At 41.1% G+C, this 14,975-nt stretch overlaps 1 protein-coding gene across 46 annotated transcripts in view; it reads left to right on the top strand.

Moving 5' to 3' along the window:
* The window catches only part of MAP2 (microtubule associated protein 2), a 236,821-nt gene that overhangs the window by 183,367 nt on the left and 38,479 nt on the right, over window positions 1-14,975 (top strand). For 35 of the 46 annotated variants that reach the window (XM_017747015.1, XM_017747013.1, XM_017747031.1 and 32 more), the window contains 2 exons: window positions 3,860-3,973; window positions 6,266-6,343. The exons of 3 other annotated variants lie outside the window; for them this stretch is intronic. In XM_017747015.1, the coding sequence (XP_017602504.1) occupies window positions 3,860-3,973; window positions 6,266-6,343 (192 nt within the window). The remainder of the gene's footprint in view (window positions 1-3,859; window positions 3,974-6,265; window positions 6,344-14,975) is intronic. 8 more of the 46 variants (XM_017746995.1, XM_017747025.1, XM_017747009.1 and 5 more) reach the window with 4 other exon arrangements.

Genomic DNA, 14,975 nt, shown 5'->3' with positions numbered 1-14,975 from the left:
TTGTTTGGGCATCCAGCTTGCTTACTTTTTTTTTTTTTTTTTTTTTTTGGGGGGGGGTAGGCTGGAATTGGTTTGTTTGTTTGTTCTTTATCATTAGGTTGCCTTGAACTTTAACTGAACCATAAGAAAACTATTAAAAGTCTCAATAGCAGCCCTGTGAGGATTTGACTTACCCACTGGATCTTCTATTTATAGTGTCCATTAGTACAGAAATGTCTGTCCTTTCGCAGCAGTCATGTGCAGCAAAAGCACTGCTCTTCTGATGAACTGCCCATGCCTCCCATGTCACCCAAAATATCCATCAGCACTGTTCAGAAGGAAGCCTTTCTTGATTAAAGAACACTGCCAAACAAAACAAACTGAACAAAAACACAAGCCCAGAGGCCATTTGTATTTTTTTTTACTTATTTTGTGTAGCCTGAAATAGAAATTTCTGTTTATCAGGAGACAACCTTTCACCCTCAGACATATCTCCCTGTGGAACATTATCTTTGTCCCAAGCAAATTAAATTAGGAAGAGAGCTGAGAGGGTGAGAACTGTCTTCCAGGCTTGTAGAGCCCATTTGTACCAGAGAACCGGGCTGGATGGGAACAAGTATAGATTCTCTTACAAAGGAGGCAGTTTTTAATAAGGATTTGTCTTAACCCTGCTGGGAGGAGGGTTGCAGTTGCTTGGCTGTTGGAAAGCAGTTGACCAAGTGGATTTCCTTTGGATATGCTCTAGGGTACTAAGTCTGATACATGTTTGCATATTCTATATCAGAAATTAATTTGAGCCTTTCATTAAAGTTTTCATGTGAACATAAGCTTCAAAAATTGATTCTTTTAACAGTCTTTCTCACTGAATCTTGATTTGTTCATCTGAGCCAATAGTATAGTCTTGATGATGTTGCTTTTGTCAGTGGTGTTGTGATTAGTAGCTTGGTGGAAATTTTGACAGGAGGGCCATGTGCCACATCCTCCAGATGTGAAGCGGTGGCAGGAATTGGTGCAGGGTTTTCTATAGCCGTGGCACTCAGTGAAGCTCTGTGCTGTTCTCCATGCTCAACAGAGCTGTCAGGGCGATGCTCTTTCCTGCTCTGAAAGAGCAGAATCTGAGCAGAGATATACCACGTATCAAGGGATGCTTTCTGGAAGAGCAGTTTGTTTCCCACTGATGGAAGGTGCTGCAACATGCCATGGTGTGTGGAGGGTGCCACGTGTCTGCAGGAGGAGGATGGGCCAAGCCGCAGGTTCGTTCTCCCAGGTTTTCCCAGAATCACTTGTGCTTTGCAAGCTGCGTGTGCCTCACAACACAGGGAGCCGACAGGACTTGTAAGGATTCCAGATTTGTGTCCAGTCCACTGGTCTGCAGCAGCAGCACTATGTGAGAGTCTAGGAGGGTCTGGGAAGTGCCTGTTTTGTGTTTCTCACAAGAGGAAGGAACCAAGAGGTGCTGAGAAGCACTCCCAGAAACCAGCAGGTGTGGAAGCAGCCCAAAATGAGGTGCAAAGCCCCAAAATGATGTGCAGGCCCTGGAAGGCAGCTGGGAAGATTGCTGGGCTTTAAATCAATATCCCTGTTCTTTGATCTATAGGACTGACCACATGTGTGACTTGATTGATGGGGTTATGGTGCTCGATTTGATCTTCTTAACAACAAAGGGGAGTTTCATCTCATACTAGGGATGTGTTGTTGAGTAGAACAGAGAACTAGAGCTACTATTCGTAGTCTCCTCCTCCTACAGGCACCTGTATCATATGTAGTCCATGTCATAAATGTATTGAGCCTCATCAGAAAAAAACAGTTGATTTGTTTCCTCCAATGTGGAAGGCTGCCAGAACGTCTCACCCCTGACAGTAGAAAAGCAGCATCTTTAGATTTCTAATCTGAATTTATCCTTGGCAAGTTTATATTCATGTATTTCAATGTTTTTTCAAATTAATGTTTTTCAAATTAACTTGTTTTTTTCATTGCTTGGTAGTTGTTCTGGCATATTCATCCATCTACTTTTGCTGTTGGCAGCAGCCAGTGGAACTGTTGCAGTCACTGCCCTCCAGGTGACCAGCCAGGAGTGCAGTGAATTATAAGGTATAAACAGCAACAATTAGGACTGTTCTTTGCTAATAGGTGGGGGTTTTTAATATCTCATGAAATTGTTTGTGTAAAAGAAAGATAAACCTAGCACTTTGGTTTTAGACAAACATGGCTGTGAAAGTCAAGTAGTTCACATCTATGTTTTTTGGGGAAGACAATTGGCTGTTCTAAAGCACAAATTAAGAGGAATAGCTTCACATTAAAAGTACAAGGGAATTCTATAAGAGTAACTGTGAAAAGAAATCATTATTAATCTAATGGACAGTCCCTTGTCAGCGTGGTTGTTGTGAAGTTACATGTAGGGCATTGATTTAAACACACTTGCCCTTCCCAGCCAGTTCTTGCCTGAAGGACGTGGTAATGGGTGAGCAGAGCTTTTATTCCAGCCCTCAAGATGGTGATTAATGGGGGCTCTGGCAGGAGCAGGGTGTATTGACCTCTGCCATTATAAACCTCTATGTCTACATGAAGGCTGGCGAAGCAGTGAAGTTTTGCTCTGTTCCCAGGTGTGCCCAGCTGTGCAGCTGGTGGGTTGTGACTGTGCAGCTTGTGGCCTTCCCCAGGGCTCAGCTCCATCTGTATTGGGAACAGTTCTCAGATAGCACTTGGATATAGCTGGAGAGGGAAGCAGTTTATTTCCACTGAGTTTTGCTGAGAGAGAGAAATATATTAATTAATGACTAAGGGAGAGCAGACTCATATAAAGATAAGAACCACAAACCCTTTTTTCTCTGAATTCTGCTGGACCAACCTTTAGGATCTTGATTTGTTACATCAAAGGTACCTGAACTTCCAGAGGGCAGGAAACTTCTCTTGTTGCTTCCACATGCACCTGTGTGCCTGATGACATTTCACTGCATCTTTGAGTGGGTCTGGAGTCGAGCTGAGACAGTTTCTCAGTTTGGAAGAATTCACTCCTTGAGTGGTCCTACTACTACTCTCTGCTCACCAGAGCAGCCAGTTCCTCATCCCTTCTCAGGTGTGCTACGCCTTGAGGGCAGTGGTGAAAAGCAAAGCATGGGTTCTGTGGCACCCAGCTCTGTCAAGCATGCAATGCCTGAGCCAGCTCCATGCACAGAGCATGTTGCGGCCCAGCAGCAAGGAGCCCATTCCACCAAAAAAATGTTATCCTCTGCAATCCCTCTGCATGATACTCAGACTTACTGTTTAGATAAAGCTTTGTGTAGCAGTCTTAAAAGGGGTGAGGAGGATGAAGTATTGATTTTAATCATGCAGGAATGTTATTTGGCCCTTTAAGTCCCTCATCAGCATAGATGGCTGTCTGGGAAGTGCCTTTAATGCATACTGTGTGCTGCTGAGGAGGAATTAGCATTCAAAGGGCATGTTAGAATGCAGATAACTTCACATATTAAATGTCAAGAAATTCCATTACTCAGCTGCCTACTTTTGCAAATCCCTGTTTGCAAAACAGTACCTACAGAAATTTTTCTGGACATTTAATAGATGATCATCTTAAAATATTGCAGTTGCTGCACGTTGTCCCTAATAGAATATTAAATAATGATGCTTTGTGCATCTTGCTTAGAGCAAGCTCCTGATTTTTATAAATACTTGGCACTTTCCACTGAAATCTTTGGAATATCTGGTCCTTCTCTTTTATTTTTAATGATTTCCTTATGTTTCAGGAAAAAAGATTACCTTTTAAAAAAGGATAAAGTTAGCCTCTGCTTTTTTATTGTTTAAGTTAATCTTTATGATTTTAAAACACCATTCTGAATAGCATGCTTTTCTTTCTTTTTTTCTGACTTTGCTACTGCCACAGAAGAAGTGTCTGCGAGGATAGTACAAGTAGTAACAGCTGAAGCTGTAGCAGTCCTGAAAGGTGAGCAGGAAAAAGAAGCCCAGCACAAAGATCAGCCTGGATCGCTGCCTTTAGGTAAAATGAGACAAAGAATGTTCCAGGTATCCTTGTGTCTGCAAATGTCTGTATGTATATTAAAAAATGCTGTTCCAGCTGTGTATTCAGGTTGGTTATGGTTGTGGGTAAACCGTAGCCACCACTGGATAAGTGCTGGAACCACAGGATTATGGCAGGATCCTTGTATTCCCGGTTCTTCATGGCTCTGTGAATGTCTCAGTCCCTGTTTGCTCTAACAGTTCTCAACCTTGTTTCTGACTCCTGAGTAGCGTGGCCATGGGTGTGTTTGGTTGTAGGGTATTGTCATCATGTTGGTTGGAACTGTTTGCGTTCAGCCATGTACAACATGAAGGATTAATGTCTGAAGAGGCAAAGAGAGAGTGGCATATAAAAAGAAAGTGAGGCTTTGCTGGTCGAGTGGTAGCTGCTTAAATAGATGGAGGGGGAGCAACTCCACAGGAGGCAGAAAGGAATGTGGCACACCGGGTTGAGAGCAACGAGGCAGAGTGACGGCAGACTGTGGAAGGAGTCACATGTGGTAAAAGCAAATGCCAGCAGTCTGTACAGGAAATGGTAACAATGCCACTGGTCCATGCTGTGTCTCCATCCTCCTGTTGCCTCCTTTGCGAAATATCTCTCTGAAATACAAGTGTGTGTGTGTGTGTGTGTGTGTGTACGTGTATGTGTGTATCTATCTATCGATAAATGAAGGTAGGTATACAGCCATTTGTACCTAAAGTGCTTCCTCCTTGCCAGAAAACTTCTGCAGTAGCTCAAAATATGTACACCAAAGGCCAGAGAAAACACATACTCCATCTTGAGGTAAGGAAGTCTTGCAAGCCTGTCCTAGGACAGATTCTGCTGAGTGCATGTACGTTGTGATTAAATCAAAACAATGCCCTGCAGTGTTTCCCCTACAGGCACCATGCCTGCTTTGGTGCAGTGCTTGGCCCTTGCCTAGGAATGATTTAAAGTCAGTGAGTAATTTAGAATATTTGTTGGAAATTTGGTTCCCAAGGTTTTTTGCTTCATTGAAATTAACTTAGAACTGCAGCAGGGAGATGTGTTGCTTGGTAATTGCCTTCTTTGCAGAGACTCAGTTTTACATGGAAGACCCCAGTTCTCCAAATCACTTCACTCAGGCCTGGGAGAGGCAAAATGGATATTCAGTTCCATCTAGTCAGATAAGTAATTTAAAAGACATTGTGAGAAGTATGTCTTCAGTTAACAACTGTTGGTGTTACAGTTGCTGTGGTCAGATGCATTGTGATGAATTTATAAATCTCTGTCCCTGGACAGCACATCTTAAGGACAAGTCACATATCGTCTTTTCCAAATCACACTGAAATCAATAGGAGGAAGCCTGGAAAATTCTGTTGGGGCTTTGAAAGTGGCCTGTCTGTGCTTGGCAGGAAGCCCTGAACTGTAAACTGAGATCTGCCTGTTGAAAGGTGCCGTTGATAAGACAGATCTGTTAAAACAGATTTGTTTGGCGTTTTTTTTAAAACACTTGTTAAGCCCCAGGAGTGGATATGTTTTTAAAGAAAAAAATTCTCAAAGTGATTGGTATGAGATAAAATGCAGAGGTTATGCTGAATTCATTTGAGAAGCTTGTTTAGGATTTCATCATACCTGAATTGAAATAATTGAAAAAAAAAAAAAATCTTTTGTTTTCAGCATCTGATCTCATGACTGGGAACGAATGTAAATCCCAGTCCAAATGCATTTAAGTTTTAACTACGCCTTGTTCAGCTGAATCACTGTTATGTCACAGCTGATACAAGTTCCCTGTGCATTTAGACAAGCAATATTTGCATGTGTTCTGTGATTAACCTTGAACTCAGCAGAAGAAAAAAAAAGTGTGCAGAATGGAGTTTTTTCATGTAGTTTTTTTCAAGGTAGATTGAAGAGATTGGATGCCAGTTTCTGATAGTTCGTGTGAATTTGTAATAATACCACATGTGCTCAGATGCTTTTTTGTTGTTGCCTTGGGTGACTCAAGGTTTTTTAAGAGGCAATACTAATTTAAAAGAGTATCTTGTATTTGATTTTTATATTGTGCTCTATGACCAAAATTTTGTAAATAATTCATACCATTAGAAAACAAACCAACAACAGAAAAATAAATCCTTTTATTATAATTTCAAAAGTCCATGTATTCTGCTAGGGTCTGTCTGAAAATCCAGCAGGCATGAGTCCCCATCAGATTAGTTCCTCAGCTGGGCAGAACCCAACTGACTGCAGCTTGTATCATGTATTGCTCTTCCTGGAATTAACAGCTGTATCTCATTTTCACTGTTTGATTTCTAGCAGTTGAAGAGTCAGCCAATCTGCCTCCTTCCCCACCTCCTTCACCAGCTTCCGAGCAGACTGGAGTTCTGGAGGAAGGTAAGGGTCTCCTGGACATTCCAGTGCAGAGCTGTCAGCAGGGGGATGAGACATGAATCTAAAGGATGGGGGAATCAGAAAATGGAGATACTTTCTGCAGTGGAGATACATCTCATGTGAAAAGATAAGACATTCCCAGCAATAACTCCCCATCTGCAAACCAATTGCAGCGTATAGATGAGGTAGACACATGCACAGAGGTAGCTGAGGGATATGCTAAGAACATCCATGCCAAAGAAAAAGAGATAGTGTTGCTCACTTTTTTATTTGTTGTATGCAATATGAGCCAAGATGTCTGCTGTCCCAGTGTGGTCACCGTAACTGCAATTAAGTATGAGTCATCTTTTGTTTCTTGAGATTTGTTTGGCTGCATTTTTAAAATTACCATTGCCTTTTGGTTTGGAATCTTAAATGCATGAAAGCAAGGAGATTCAGAGCTGGATCATTTCTTTGACCCCCAGCCTGTAATTCATGCTCCAGTGTCTACATGTATTGGGGTTTCAGTACACAAAGTGCAGCAGTCACATTCGAGTCTTAAAAAGCAAATCTCTATTCTATTCTGCACAAGTGTTCAGTTTCAGTAACCCATGGCCACTGTATTTTCCTCCTGCTGTAATCTCCTCTAGCAAAGAACTGAAGCGTTGGCTTAATGTTAAGCAGAGGCCTAAATCCCAGTGAAGCGGCTGCAGTGTAAGCATGTGCGTGAGTGCTTTGTTCAACAGAAGACAGCTGCTGCATCAAGGCCATCAGTATAGGGAGACAGCCGTGTGTTAAAATTGAGCTGTATCATGGGGTTAAGAGGGAAGGATTTGGGTTCAGAATCTCCAGGGGACTGTCAGTTTAACTCTGCCATGTCAGTAACATTTTTATGTGTCCACTTACTTCTTGGATTTTCTTTTAGCATTTTCTCTTTCTTTTTGTTACATAAGTGCATGAAAATAATTTCTTATCATCTACTGAACAAACTTTGTTGGTATTTTAACACAGAGCCTCTATGAATTTTGCAAGTGGATGGCTGCTATTTCACATGCTAGCATGCTCTGATTGAGTTTTTGAGGACTCTGCAATTAGGCATGTTCCATCATGCAGTCATTTTTGAGACAGTGAAATTACAGGCTGTGGTAACAACAACATTTGTCAGTCCACTCTACTGGAAGGGCCTACTGGGTGTGGTTACTAACAGTTATAAAGAACTTGAATTTGTTTTTAAAAAAACATCTGCCCATTGTGTGTTTGAAAAATAATACAACAATTCCTAGACTCATCACTCAGAGGCAGTGGCAATCAAAACTATTAACTGAAAAGAGAACTCGTAAGGCATTAGCAAAGGTTTTTAGAATTGTTACCAGGGCTTTATCACTCTTTTTTAATGTATAGTTCACTTGGCTAGTCCTGTGTATGCTTTTTGATTTTTCATATCACAGTAAAGGGCATGTTCTTCTGCTTCTGGCCACTGTCAAGGTTCTTCCATTAGCCTCAGCTTTAGGTTTGGCTTTGTGTGCTGCTTATATCAGCTGCGTATTTGCATGTATTTTAGGATTTTATAAGGTACTTATATTTGTTAATTGACAGGAGGTTGTAGATTGGCCCCTAAGCAAATGGAAAGCATTTTGCTAGTTGTACTAACACAGGAAGGTGGCAAAACACTCTACAGCTTGAGGTATTATCTACTGCCAGACTGCAGTTCCCAGCTGCGCAAATGACTCAGCAACTCACTTAACATTGTTGGTTTTCTCTTTACTTTCACATAGAATTGAATTAAGATAATAGCACTTACCCTGCAGAGGTGGTTACAAGCACTGAAAGGACAGTGTTTGGGAAATGTTTCCATGATTTACACAATGTCATGGTTTTTAATAACTTTCAAATAATTTTCTTTAACATTATTCAAAAGAGACTTTTCCATGACATGGAAGATTTTGATTTAATGCTCCATTTTTAAGAGCAGATGACTGGTTTGTAAGGGAAGTATGGACAAAAGTGATGTCCTGAGTCTTTAATGCACTGTGCTGGAAGCTTCTTGTTTATGTCTGGCTCTCAAACAGGAACTCACAGTAAAGTTGTTTGAAGCAGCAGAAAGAACTTGGAAATAATTTCACCAGAAATATATTATGTTGCGTTTTACAAAAATATCAGTGTTATCAGTTCAGTGTAGTAAAAATGGTAGTAAAAATCTTGTGCTCTGCTCGGTATCAGAAGATATGGTCCCTATTTTCTGTGGGTAAGTTCAGTTTTTGGTGGCCTGAGGGAGCCAGGCCTGTCAATTTTATTCGGGCAAAGTTCCCATTCAGAAGAGTTTGCCTCAGTAGGGTTTGACCCAGTTTTACTGTACTTGTTTAAACCTCCCATTCCCTATACCATCTGGCTATCCATCGTCATGCATCTTAACATTGTCTGTCTTTCTGCTTAGTAAAATACAGTTTATTAATTTCTTGAACAAAAAAGGTGAGTACTTGGTGTATCTGCCTCAGACCTTTTTTTTCCTTCTCCTAGAAGCTTTTCCTAATGCACTTGTCAGTGTGTGTTGCATTGCTTTGAATCCAAGAGACTTCTTCAGTCAACGTAGGAAGGAAATCACTGTTGTAGACTGACAAAGGTGGATGTGGCCAGCCATGCAGCAAACACAAATTAAAAAAAAAAAAGGTAGGAAAGACAGAGAGGTTTTTGGGTCAAGTTTATTTCATGAGAGAAAGGAGTCAGTTGGATGTAGGTTTCTTTGATTTGGCTGCAGGAAAGCATTCAAATGAACCTGTCCCTTTTTACTGCTGCAGAAGGTAAGAGAACTGATTTGCCTTATTGAAATTATTATATTTATTTCAACTATAATAACATAATTTTGTTCAGGAAATTAAATTCTCCTTAGCACCCTCTAATCCGTTTATCAGTTGTATCTGGTCATGCAGGACTGATGTAATACTCTAATTTCTCAGCATTTCTTTTGTGCTCTGTGCCTTTTGACGACAGTCAACAACGTCTTCACGTAAAAAAATTTTTAAACATTACAGGATAGAAGGGTGCCTCTGATGGACTGTCTTCCACTTTAAAATAGGCAGGTTAGCCTTTATATACCAAGTAAGAATGTTTTATAAACTGAAAAGAAACAAGTGTCATATGAAAATGGATCTGTTGATGGTGAAAATTACTTCTTGAAAGGCATTCTCAAAATATACAAGGAAGGTAAAGCAGAATTAGCCTTTGTGAGAAGTGATTTTAATCTTGGACTTTAAAATGCATTAGGGATTTTTCCCATGCTTTGAGATGGAAAAGATTAGAAGGGACTATAATAACAAAGGATTTTTCTTGTTGCTGAAATAAAAGCATAGCCTCCTTAGAAGACATCATTATCCTGTTAATTAAATTATTGCATTAATTCTGAAAATATCTTTATTCAAACTGATAAAAAACCAGTGTAAATCTGTAAAATAGCCACAGATGTAACAGCCCCAAGCAGTACCAGGCTTTGCACTCCTGGTGATTTTGGACCATCATAATAGCATGTATTTTTACTGCTGTCAGTTCCTGCAGTTTTAAGGAGCAGAGGCAAGGCCTCTGTTTTCTTGCCTACAATCTGTTCAGAGCCCATAAAGAAGGGATTTTCAGCCTTGTTTGCAATAGTATAGAGAAGTCCTGGGATTTCACCTTCACTCTTGTTGATGCATTTTGCTTTTGAAGGTCTGTGGTAAATGTGGGTAAGTAAACCCACAGTTGGAAGGAGAACCTCCCCTTCTGCACATCTCCCTTCTCTGTGTTCAGCTTCTGACCATATCAACCTTCTCTTTTTCTCTCCACGTTGTCTCAGTTCCAGCTGAAGAGGTGGCAAGTGATTCAGCTCTTGTGTTCAGTAATTCGTGGGCTGGTGTGAGGGCACCCTGCAGAGAAGGGGGAGTTGAAATTTGAACCTTCTTGGATTTAGGAGGGAGTTGATTTCTGGTCTCTCATGCCTTGAACTGTGGGCTCACCCCCTTGCAACTTGCCTTTTGCAAACTGTGAGCCCCCTCAAATCTGTTGCAGAATTTTGTAGATGCTTCTGTGGAGAAGAAATCCACAGGTTCTGCACTGCAAGTAGATTGAGATGATTCTCTGCAACCTTGCTTCTGGCTCTTAAGTGCTAGGGAAAAATGGGAAGCTTGGGCACAGCACTGTGCTTAGCATTTCCTATTGCAGTTCTCTGCAGAGCTTCCTGCTTGGCAGAAGTGGGTTGCCAGGTTGTCTTTCCACACCTGCCTCTTTTAATATTGCATAAACCCCTGAATCTGGGGGTTGGATTCCGCTAAAAAGAGAAGCAGCTAAACTATTGGTGATTCAGGCACTCTTTGTTCCCTGAAAGAAACTGTGAATACAGTTCTCTTAAACTGAGTTCCATGTGTGGTCTTTGTGCCCACAGCATACCTTCGGTCCCAGCCAGCCTGAGCGCTGGCACTAGTCTTAAACATGGGCAATCTTTCTTTTGCAGGACAGTGATACATAGAGAAGCTGCTAATATTGACATTTGTTGCTACTTTTTTTTCCTTTTCAGGGGTGATTGAGCCTGAATGGGTTGCTCCTTCAGCAATCCTTTCCTAGGCAGAAAAAATCCATGCCATGACATTACAGGACACTTGCTGCCAGTTGCTGCAGAAAGCAGAGGTGCTTTTTCTAAAGACACAGAGGTTGTTTTGTTATGGTGTACTATAGAAAGAAACTTAAACCTTACTGCTGTTTGCCAGGAAGAACCTTAGATCTCTTAGGATTGGTTTGGATCAAAATTGTTTCCAAGACTTGGGTAATGGCAGTTAGGGTAGCATTCCTGAGCCATCTTGTTTTGGCGTCCCACAAATAGGTCTGTTATGCTGCCTGTGTTGAAGCCTTGCTTTCTGGCTTAGTGTTTTAGATCTAAGAGTGGAAGCTTTGGGGGCGCTGGGGGAAATCCTCTAAGTTATAATTGCCTGGAGAAATACCAGGGACACAAAGTATGGACTTGTACTTGAAGCTTGTAGGAAATCCAGTCGAACAGCTCAGTGTTCATCAAACTGCTAGTTGTCATACACTGAGAATAGTAATAAACATCTTTTCTCTAGCACTAGAGTGTTTAGTTTTTCATAGCTTTATTTGTGATGAGAGGACTCCTCAGCCTACAGGAGGTCCCCTAGAGGTCTCCTCTCTGGTTTGTACGGATGAGGTGGTAGGCCAGTCATTTTCATTGGGTAGTGTTATTTTTCTTTGTCTTGCAAAAACAACTCAAACTACCCCTCCCTGTACCTGTCAGTAGCTGGTGTAGTCCCGATTATATGATTTTCTGCAAGGCTACAGTGATGGGTGAATAAAGCTGTCATTCCAAAGCATTAGCAAACACCGAGGCGGGAGCCAGTTCATCCACGGAAACATGACACAACAGCGTAAAATATAGGACTAACAGAGACTGCTGTGAGCAGCAGTTTGTGGCCTTTACCAGGAAAAAAAGGTAGCTAGCTATTTGGGGAAGGGTTTTTCTTTTGTTGTTTAAACACTGCTTATTTATAGGAAAAAGAAGAAAGTGGGGAATTTTGAAACAGATACAAGAAAAATAAAGCTACCACTGGCCAAAATGTAAGCTGGTTTTCTTTTTAATTAAAGAACTTTTAAATTTTTACACTTCTAAGTACTAAATCTGATTATTATGAGGGATACAACTATGTCAGGACACTTCAGAGGTTTTTAGTATAGTTAGTCAGGTGTATAATACATATGGGTATAGTGCGACTTGTGAGATGTGGTTTGTGCACAGCATGTGTTCTTCTAAGTAATTAGTGTGGAGTTTTGAAATTCACTTACTCCTAGGGTTGGTTTATGATGTTTGTAAATCCAGTAGAAAAGGCCAGGTACATGGTCCATGTGTTAAAATGCACAACTGCCTCATTCCTTCATCCTGCATTAACCCATAGCCTGGATGGTGTCATCCACTCTCCAGCATGACATAGTGGCTGGTGCTGCTAGAGCATGTGTCCATCCTGTCTTATTTTTTCTGTGTCTGTCTGTCTGTCCTGCAGCCTTTGTCTGTGTGTGTCTGTTTGTAAATGCAGGGGTGGAGGACTGCAGGGAGTGGCATAGACACCTGACGCCCTCCATTTCAGTGTCTGTGCCCGAGGAGGAGCCCTACAATTTGGATGCGGAGTACTATGAACACCCTTTGTTCAGCTTGCAGTGGACTGGCTCTAGTACACACCCCAGTGCCACAGTGAAGAGCACAGAGGTCTTGTTGGGCCATGATGAAAGTGAACTGAGCATGGTCCCATTTGGTTCCTCTTCCCCTCTACTCACCTGCCATCTGTTCCATTCTTTATGTGCCTGGGATTGCTGCCTTCTGGGGAGGGAAACCTAGTTGTATTTTCTCCCCAGATGGAAGTGACGCCCCTCCAAAAGTCTCTCCATGTCTAGGTAAAGCTGCAGCATGAACAAGTGCAGCTTTGGGGTCAGTGTAACCCTGATTCCCACTTAAATCAGGGCTCTTGTTCTTCAGGCTTAGCTTATAGCAGAACCAAAAGGAGAAGCTAGGTAAAGGAACTGGAAGCTAATTTGTTCTTTGTGCCAGAGAAATACTGCCAAGAACAGTACACAAAGTAGGCCAAAATATTGTTACTGAAAGTAAGTCAGTTGTTTACACAATGGGGAAAAAATATGTCTATTCCAAAGATAGCTGTGGAAGGACTTTAATTCTCCAGGAGGTGAAGTAAATAAGTTTTACCCCAGTGTACACAGGTAATTTCAGGCCGTATTGGGTCATGTTTGATTTCCAGTTGTTTTGTGGACACACTCCATTTGCAGTGTGCCAGCTGACTGCAAACACAGAGGGGAAAAAAGCCTCTCTGTACCTCCTTTTCTATGAGCTGAGCACATCAGTAAGTAGTATTTTATCAGTGGGGATTATGTAAAAGTAAAATGGCTTTTGAGGAATCAAGGGAGAAGCTTTTTCAGTGACTAACAGAACAGCTGACTTCTCAAAGGTGAAATAGATGATGTTTCATTTCACAGCACTCAGTCTTGGGAGCTGAAGTTAAAAATAGTACTGAATCCTCTAAAGGTTTGTGTCTCAGGAAGATAGAGCTGTCTCCCTGAAACTGGTCACTGGGTCATTTTAAGAAAAGCAGAGTTTTCAGAATTAACAGGATAATTACAGAATTAACAGCCTAATACTGTAACAGCACCAGTAAGAGATCAGAGCTAATAATTGAAGATTGTTAATGTCAGCATGTCTAACTGAAAGTAGGGAGATAGAAAAATCACAGGGATAGCCTTACTTTAGCTGTGTGCCTGTAGCTTTACATAACAGCCTGGTTAGTTTATGGGCAGTTTCCTTTTCAGTCATATCATCTGCCTCTGGTGAAAATGTAAAATCTCAGAACGTATATGTGGGGGAGAAAAAAGGGGAATAAGGTGGATCATGAGTGGAAAGACAGGCATTATGAGACCCTGAGATCCTCTCAGCTGGTGAGAGCACGGTGCTAAAATGCCAAGGTTCAATCCCTGTACGGGCTGTTCACTTGAGAGTTGGACTCAATGATCCTTCTGGATCCCTTCCAGTTGAGACTTTCGTGTGAAACAGCTGTCCTTGCTGGCCAGCAGTCTGTTTGGCATAAGAGTCTGCTGCATAAAGGGAGGTTATACGATACTTCTGTTAATTCAGGGATAATTTTCTAGCTTGAGTAATTATCTTTATTCATGTGGCTTTGTGTAAAGTGTTTCAGGAAATGAAGGAGTATTGCTCAGAGTAAAATAAGAGGCTTTCCTTAGCATTTTTTAATTGAGAGGGATGCACATACAAAAGTACATAAAATCAGAAAAAGAAAAGTAAAGCAAGTTTTTCAAGTCAGGGTCTTTTGTAGCTGGAGACCTGTTGTCCTGCAAGGCTGCTTTTACAATCTGCCTATATGCAACTATTTCTGTAATGCTCAGGCATTGGTCCAGGTCTGATTCTGAATCTTCTGGCTTCTGTTCATTTAAGATACAGTATCTAACCTTAATTATCTTATATGTTATTAATAATGTGTTGTTCTTTACATAGTGATATTTTCTCAGCCTCAAATAGTGTTTATGTTTCTTAAATCACTCTTTTAAGGCCATAGCTGAAATGGATGATTGATTGTCTGGTTTTCAGTGGGCCTATCTCCAGAGAAAAATGAAGCCCTTGTAATACCAAGAGGCTGGATACAGCCATTTCCAGATTTAAAACCACTTTTAAATGGTTCTTAAAATGAAGAGTCCTCGTGTTAAAATAGTGATTTTTACATACAGATTTCAGATGTCAGGCAGTGTAAGGGAGAAATTGTTTATAAACCCATTAGTGTAGGAATCTTGGCAGAAATCTTGCAAAAACCATTCATTATTAGCCATGCATAAGGCCTGTTAAAACTATGAAAGTTCTCAGTATTTTCCAAATCCAGGATTCATACAATAGATTGACTTGCTGGCATTCAGCAGTCTGTATTACCAAGGTCAATGGAAAGAAATCAATGCCTCATACCTTCCTCCACCTCAGTTGAATGTCTTGTACTGGACTAAACAGCACATTTATCAGAAAAATATCAGTGTACTTTGAACTCATTGATGCATTAGTGTTGTCAGAGCCATCCATCATTCCTTTCCATCTCCATTTCCAATGACTATTGACCCACTGTCA

Source organism: Corvus brachyrhynchos, unplaced genomic scaffold (assembly GCF_000691975.1).
Source record: "Corvus brachyrhynchos isolate BGI_N302 unplaced genomic scaffold, ASM69197v1 scaffold481, whole genome shotgun sequence".
Taxonomy (NCBI): domain Eukaryota; kingdom Metazoa; phylum Chordata; class Aves; order Passeriformes; family Corvidae; genus Corvus; species Corvus brachyrhynchos.
This window is presented reverse-complemented; position numbering and strand designations above follow the sequence as displayed.